The sequence below is a fragment of the Psammomys obesus genome, unplaced genomic scaffold, assembly GCF_907164565.1.
Source record: "Psammomys obesus unplaced genomic scaffold, mPsaObe1.curated_primary_1811, whole genome shotgun sequence".
Taxonomy (NCBI): Eukaryota; Metazoa; Chordata; class Mammalia; order Rodentia; family Muridae; genus Psammomys; species Psammomys obesus.
In genome coordinates, this window is record NW_026596046.1 from 33,193,273 (window position 1) to 33,200,611 (window position 7,339).

General features: G+C 55.3%; 1 protein-coding gene across 1 annotated transcript in view; it reads left to right on the plus strand.

Moving 5' to 3' along the window:
- Positions 1-6,441, plus strand: part of LOC129688443 (guanylate cyclase D) — a 33,708-nt gene extending 27,267 nt beyond the window's left edge. Inside the window, exons 15-19 of the mRNA XM_055623264.1 lie at positions 643-817; positions 1,530-1,628; positions 2,388-2,482; positions 3,797-3,882; positions 6,333-6,441. Of these exons, the coding sequence (XP_055479239.1) occupies positions 643-817; positions 1,530-1,628; positions 2,388-2,482; positions 3,797-3,882; positions 6,333-6,441 (564 nt within the window). The remainder of the gene's footprint in view (positions 1-642; positions 818-1,529; positions 1,629-2,387; positions 2,483-3,796; positions 3,883-6,332) is intronic.
- Positions 6,442-7,339: the final 898 nt, after the last annotated feature.

Consider the following 7,339-nt stretch of genomic DNA (forward strand, 5'->3'; position numbering starts at 1 on the left):
TGTGTGTGTGTGTGTGTGTGTGTGTGTGTGTGTGTGTGTGTGTGTGTAGAACAGAGGACAACTTATGGAGTCCATTCTCTCCTTCCACCATGAGGCTTCTGGGGACCAGGCTTCAGTCATCGCCCTCAGCGGCATACATGAACCCATTTCACCACCACCACCCCTCCCCTAGCCAATCTCCTTTTGAGACAAGGTCTTATCTTTGAGACAAGGCCCAAGGATTCCTGGCCTCAAACCTGCAGCAACCCTCCTGCCTCAGCCTCATGAGTGCAAGAATGACCGTCTTCTACAGGCTGCCCTAGAACCCACGTTCTTTCCAGTACCCTTGGAAGCCAGTAAAGTCAGGACACCAGACTGTCCCTGGTAGGGATCTTCAGGTGAGGTCCTGGCTGGCCCCGTGGCCTCGTGCACACTGCTCCCTGGGTCTGCTACCAGAGACAGACCCGGAGCTGTCGCCTGCCTATCAGACAGAGGCCACTTGAAGCTCCCAGCTCTGACCAGTGCTGAGTGCCTGGGACTGGAAGCCTGGCAGAGGCTGAAGACTGTGTGAGATCCAGGCGTGGTGGGGTGGGGGCTCCTGATTGGTGGTGTGTAGGTTGGGGCGTGGGAGAGGCTGTCCCATCACGAGGTTCCTGTTTGCAGATAGAGACCATCGGGGATGCCTACATGGTGGCCTCTGGGCTCCCTCGGCGCAATGGGAGTCGGCATGCGGCTGAGATCGCCAACATGGCCCTGGACATACTTAGCCGTGCAGGTGACTTCCGCATGAGGCATGCGCCCGAGGTGCCCATCCGTGTCAGGGCCGGTCTGCACTCAGGTAGGCAGAGGGCTGGGGGCTTCGGCAAGGCCAGATCAGCCTCCCAGAATTCCCAGGGGCACTGGTGGTGGGTCAGCCAGGGCATCCCTACTCTGTCAGAAAAGCTTTGTTTCTGGTTACCCTTGGTTACCAAAGGGTCTGAGCACTCAGGTTGACAAACTTTCTGTGGTTTGAAGTTTTCTACCTTTCTCGTCTGAGCAAGGGCAGCTGATTCCACGTGGAGAAGTCGGTAGTCTGATGGAAGAGGCAGAGATCTCTTGGGTGTGGAAGAGACTTCAGGGCAGGTCTCTATAGCCCTCCCCAGCCCTGTGGCTCCCGTCTGGAGGATCAAGTGCAGCACGGAGGCCCTCTGTAGTCCCAAAGACCTCACCAGCCCCTGCAGCCTCCCCCCGAGGCTCCCCTCACCCACCCTCAGCTGTAGTTTCCCAGGCCTTTGAACCTGCCCACTCAGCTTCCCTTCAAGACATAGGTCATCTGTCGTGTCTCCAGATCGTTTCCCTCATCCCTGTACTGGCTACTGTTTCCCTGTCTCACACATGGCCGGGGACCCAGCCCAGGGCCTGGCGCACGGCTGTCTCCCTCAGTGCTGCCATTGACTCCAGACAGCACAGTGCTCAGCTCCAGACACACAGAGGGCAGTGCGGCGGCACGGGGAGGAGGACCCTGGCTTCCGTCAGGCCTCCCGGAGCTCCCCAGGCACCTTTGATTTCAGGGCCCTGCGTGGCGGGGGTCGTGGGCCTCACCATGCCTCGGTACTGTCTCTTCGGGGACACTGTCAACACTGCCTCCAGGATGGAGTCCACAGGGCTGCGTGAGTGCCTCAGCTTTCCATCCTGACCCTGGGAAAGTCTTTCTCCACAAACCCAGACCGGCTGTGGAAAACAGTACTTAGTCGCCGTGTCCCCACCTGGGTGTTTGTTTGTTTGTTTGTTTGTCTGTTGCAATGATCTCATGGGAGAAGTAGCAGAGAAGACAGTATTTCAAGAGACAGAAAACCTGGGTCTCTGCCCCCCCAACCCCCACCCCACACCAGCTCTGGAACTGACTTGCCCAGTGTCCTGGGCACGCTCTGCCCGGAAGGCCTTGGTGTCCTCCCTTTACAGTGAGGCAACCCCTTCCAGTTTGGGATTTCACTTGGCTGCATGCTCACCCCAGTTACTCTGCGTCAGCTCCAACACCACCACACAGCCATCTCCAACATTCTAGGCCGTTGTGGACGAACTACTCTGATGCCTTGAAGAAAGCAGCCATCTCTGTCCCACCTTAGGTCCCCTGCCCCTGTGTGTGGGTGGTTCAGTCCTAATGCAGCTCCGTGGACACGCTGTGTAACTGGATGTGGCAGCCCCACAGGCAAACCTTTGGTCCAGAGACCTCCCTTCCTAACACTTCCTACCCCTTCTATGGAATCTGCTTTTTCTTGGGGGCTCTCTTAGGGACCAATCGTCTAGGGGAACGAGAGGGTTAGGAGAGGGAATCATATTCGTGATTGTGTTCTGTAACTGACTGCCCCTCTTAGTGAAGTAGGCTGCCTGCCACCAGGTAGCGGCGTGACGGCCGCCTTTCTTCTCAGCGTACAGAATCCACGTTAGCCGAAGCACCGTCCAGGCCCTGCTCAGCCTTGATGAAGGCTACAAAATTGATGTCAGAGGCCAGACTGAACTGAAGGTGAGAGACTGCTGTGGGGCTGGATTCTGGGCAGCAGCAGAAGGTCTCAGCTGGCCAGTGTGTGTGAGCAGGGCACAAACATGATCCCCTATGTCCCTCATTTTAGAACCAAGAAAAACTTCCTGGGAGCCATTTGGTTCTCTTCTAGAGTCAGGGCAGGGCAGAGAAGTGTGGCCACTAACAGTCTGCCTGAGCAGCCCCCTGGGACTCAGCACACACAACACATACAACCCTCAGAGTTGTGAAAAGAACAAATTCTCCTCGTGTTACATAGCTGAGAAATTCAATTAGAAAGGCCAGGGCTAGCTCCTGACTTTAGCCGATGATGGCTCCAAGTTTATGCCTTTTCTATGACACTCTGGGGCTCCTGCGCATCCCTCAGAACCAAGTTCAGACATCAGCTCTCACCAAAGCCTACCCCGACCCAAGAACATCCCCACTTTCTCCAAATAGTAGCTGCATAACTTCACCGTGCACCCATGAGTGGCTTTCCACAGCCACAGTGTAATCCTGGGCTGAACTTTCCACGAGCTCCTTTGAGACAGAAAAAAACCTTGAACAGTGGCTTCCTCCTCCTCCTCCTCCTCCTCCTCTGCCTTTCCCCCTATTCCTCCCCCTTCTTCTCCTCTTCTTTTTTATGCAATGCTTGATGAAGGCAGTGACTTCTCCCTCACCTTGTCCCATCCTCCTCCCCCAGTTCCTCTGCTAGGCACAGGTATAGCTTGAAGGCCCCCAGGGCTGTGACTGGACCTCAGAATCAGCATGCTTTCTGATTCACCTCAGGACACCGTGGGATGACACCACAGCAGGAGGATAGTGCAGGAGGCACTCACTTGAGTGCCTCCAGCTCTCAGGACCAGTGTCTGCCTGTGACACTCTGAGCAGGACAGGGCTGGAGCAGGCTGGGGCAGAGGGTGGATGGGATAAGCCAGGGCAGGAGTATCTGACTTGGGGCGTGAGCATAGGTGTGTCCTGAGAAACACTGGGTCGACAGAGGGGTCAATTCTGAGGGGTGGGCTAGCCTAGGACCTCAGTGTCCTACAGCTCCTCCCCACCTAATTCCAGCGGAGGCTCTGGAGTCTTCCAGAGGAATTCTACATGGTGCGTGCCTCAGGTTTTAGCATTCCAGGCCTGCCTTCATCTCTTTAGCTGGTCTTTATTGCATTATGTAATCCTCACAGCAGCTTTAGGAGATAGCAGGAAGCACAGAGAGGTGAAGCAAGTTGGCCAAAGTCACACAGCTGTCAACATGCAGAGCCAGGCTTCTCTTTGCCTCGGGCCCTGGGCCTCTCACCGCTTCCTGTTTTGTTTCAGGGGAAGGGCTTGGAGGAGACCTACTGGCTGACAGGGAAGGTGGGATTCTGCAGACCCCTCCCTACACCCCTGTCTATCAAGCCTGGGTGAGTAAGAAGGGATTACCCAAAGCCAGGGCACTTCCCCATTAGGGATGATCCATTATATTAGATTGTTAAAGGCCTGGCTACTGGCAAGGCCTGGGACATACATAATTGGCTGATGCTAAGTACTGTCTGTGCATAGCTGAGTGGCAGCTGTATCTGCTCTACACCCTGGCTGAGCCAGGCCATTTGGGGTGCACTTGGGAGGCCCCAGGATGCTCAGCTAGCCTGCATGAATTTTCTGTGTCCACACAAAGGCTGTATAAATGGACCGTCTGCAGGGACACAACACTAGGGCATGCCAAGCACACCCAGCGCTGAGGGTCTTTCTAGTCTGAGCTGACCTTGTCGGCCTCTTCCACACGGGACTTTTACATTAAAAAGACACCAAAAGGCAGCATGAGAAAGACCTTTAGAGCCTGTGCCTCTAACAGCATGCTTTCCGCCCTCCATCCTTGGGGGTACCATGTCCTTCACTGGGGGCCATGTGGAACAATAGTGGGTTCCTCCATCAGGCTGTTCCCTGCTCCCCTGTCCCCAGGAGCAGCCTGCACAGGCAAAGGCAGCAGGCACAGGTGTTTTCAAAGGACAGAAGGTCCTTGGGACCATGATGGCCAAGGGGCTTAGTCCCCCAGGGGAAGTTGGGCTGGGAATGCAGCGGGCCCCTCCCAGATGACCCAGCATTGGGCCAAAACTGTCCCTTCACCAGAGCCTCTAACACAGCGGTTCTCAACTGTGGGTCTTGTCCCCCTTTAGGAGTCTCATATCAGCTATCCTGCATACATCACGATTCATAACCCAGCAAAAATTACAGTTATGAGGTAGCAATGGAATAATTTTGTGGTTGGGGTCACCACAACATGAGGAGCTGCGTTAAAGGGTCGCAGTGTTAGGGAGCCTGAGATCCACTGTTCTAACTGGTTGCTCTGAGCTCCTGGCCCAGCCAGGACTCGCTCTGCTGCTTTCTGCATCTGGACTCCTGCTCTTGGGCGTCTGGGCTGTCCTCTGCAGCAAACCTCAAGTCTCGATACCCCAGGGCCTCTACTCTTCCTGTTGCTATGACTTAAGAGGCCCTGCCCTTTTGATTTTTTAAGTCATTAAGTGTTTTCATCTGGGACTGGACTAGGACTGTGTTCCTTTACCGAGCTCCACTCTCCCAGTTGCAATTTTGGGTGCCCCTGCCCCTTCTTGAAATTCAGATGTCAGCTCACACGCTCCCTCCTTCCATCTGATCTGGTCATGCCCTGATGAAGCCCCAGCCCCCTCCTGCCCTGTCCCCAGCCAGGCTCTGTCCCTGTCCACCCTTCAGGGAAGTCCTTTCGGCCCCTGGCTACTTCTCTCGGGGTTGGGGACCTGCAGGTTTGGCTGCTATTTATCAGCTCAAGCTCTCAGCTGATGACTTTTTCATTCTTAGGCAGAAACTTTAGAAAGTGCCAGAAACATTTTCATCTTCTGGGTCAGGGAGGGAGGAAACTGGCAATTAGCTGCAAAAAGCATCACCTGACTCAGAGCCTCAGGCAGGCAGTGGAGGGTCTGTGTTCAGGGCCTGAGTGTGACCTAACAAGGGTCTGCACTCAGACACACACACAGGCACACACACAAGCACACACACACACACACACACACACACACACACACACACACACACACGTGCACACGCTCATCTATTTACCCAGACTGTTTCTGTCAATAGTGAGGCAGAGGTCAGAGACAGAAGCCCTACCCCGATCACACCAACCCAGCAGCAGCACTCAGAGAGCCCCACCCCATTGCACCTCAGGAGACACCCTACAAAGCTCTCTTTCTCTTCCCTCCGCCCTGGCCGACCAGCCTGAAAAACGTCCCTGAGACTGGGAGTGTGGCTTAGTGACAGAATGGTTGCCTAACGAGTGCGAAGCAGTGGGGTTTACCCCAGTGTCAACAAACGTCTCCCGTGGAAGTCTAGGAAGTCTTGGCTGTCCCTCAGATACCTGCTTCACTCTCTGGCTCAAAGCAATGCCCGTCGTGACCAGCTCCAGGCATCGTGGGCAGAGCATGAAAAAGTAAACGTGTTTGGGGGATGTCCAGGGGACCCTTTGCCCTAGTGCTCCCCGAGTCATAGTTCGAGTAGGGCACAGGGGGATGGCCACACAGGCAGACGACCAGTCATTGTATGGTCATGGAGAAGTCATCACATGTCTGAGCTTTGGGCTCCTACAGTACAAAGGTGGGAAAGATAAAGTCTATGTGCCCAGTGTGGCCACTGTGCCCGGGGTGCCTAGTGTGGCCGGTGCGGCCAGTGTACTTGGTGTGTCTGGTGTGCCTGGTGTGCTGGGTGTGCCCAGTGTGTCAGGCTGCTGGGTATCAGCGGACACAAGAGTAGAAGGCATGCCTGGCACCTTTAAATAGCCCCGGCCACCTACCACTGTCATTCCGACAGTTATATATGACCCTCGTCTTCCCTTTCTCTCCAGAGACCCATGGCAGGACCGCATAAACCAAGAAATCCGGACCGGCTTTGCCAAAGCGCGCCAGGGTCTGACTGAGCCCAGGAGGCCACAGGAGGCTGCGCCAGGTCCCTGATAGGAAGTCGGTGGGCAGGGTCCAAGGCAGCCAAGATGCCCCCACCACCCCTGCCCTGCTAGGAATGCCTAATCAGCTTTCTGGTGGTTTACCACCATGAGTGACGTGAGGAGCTGGTGTCTTTGCCTCCTGCCAGGAAAGCAATAAAAATAGAAATTCCCCTCTCCCCAGCCACTTTGATGCAGAGAGCCCACTGTTTCCAAGCCCCTGCTTCCTTAGAGAGGACCCTGTGCCCAGCACATGGCTGAGGGCCCAAGGCCAGGGTGAGGAGGGTGTTAGCTCCAAGGGGCAGAGCTCTTCTGGGCAAAAGCAAAAGCTGGACAGAGGGCCCCTTAGGCAGAGCCAGTGTCCCCACCCCGTGTTTATGTGCATGTGTGTGTGCGTGTGTGTGTGTGTGTGTGTGTGTGTGTGTGTTCCCTGTCCTGATCTCCCATCACAGTGCTTCTCGGAACCTCTGTTATCCTCCCTAAGAACATTGAGAGGACTCTCAGTGCCTAGAGTATACCCTTGGGCCCACAGGAAGCACCATCCCTGCTTACTCCCCTGCCTCCCCAGAACCAGTCCACAACTTCAGCATCTGGGAGCACTGTGCTGGGAGTCTGTGTGAGCTCTCAGAGTCTCAGGATGGGGCAAGGAGGGGTGGAGAATTTCTTGGCTGTCAGCAAAATGAGAGTTCTATCATTCAGAAGAAGAAAGGGGAAAGAAGCTCCACTCGTTCAATTGCGGCACATCAAAGAATGCTCCCCAAATCCCTGCAGGTGATTTGAAAGCCAGCAAGATCAGGCACACGTGTAATTCATTTCCCCCCTGATGGCTGGGGCCCTCCAGGAGGGGAATCTGGCAGTAAGCCTTCAACCTGGGGGTTCTGGGAAAAGCTGTCCAGGGTCATGATGTCCAG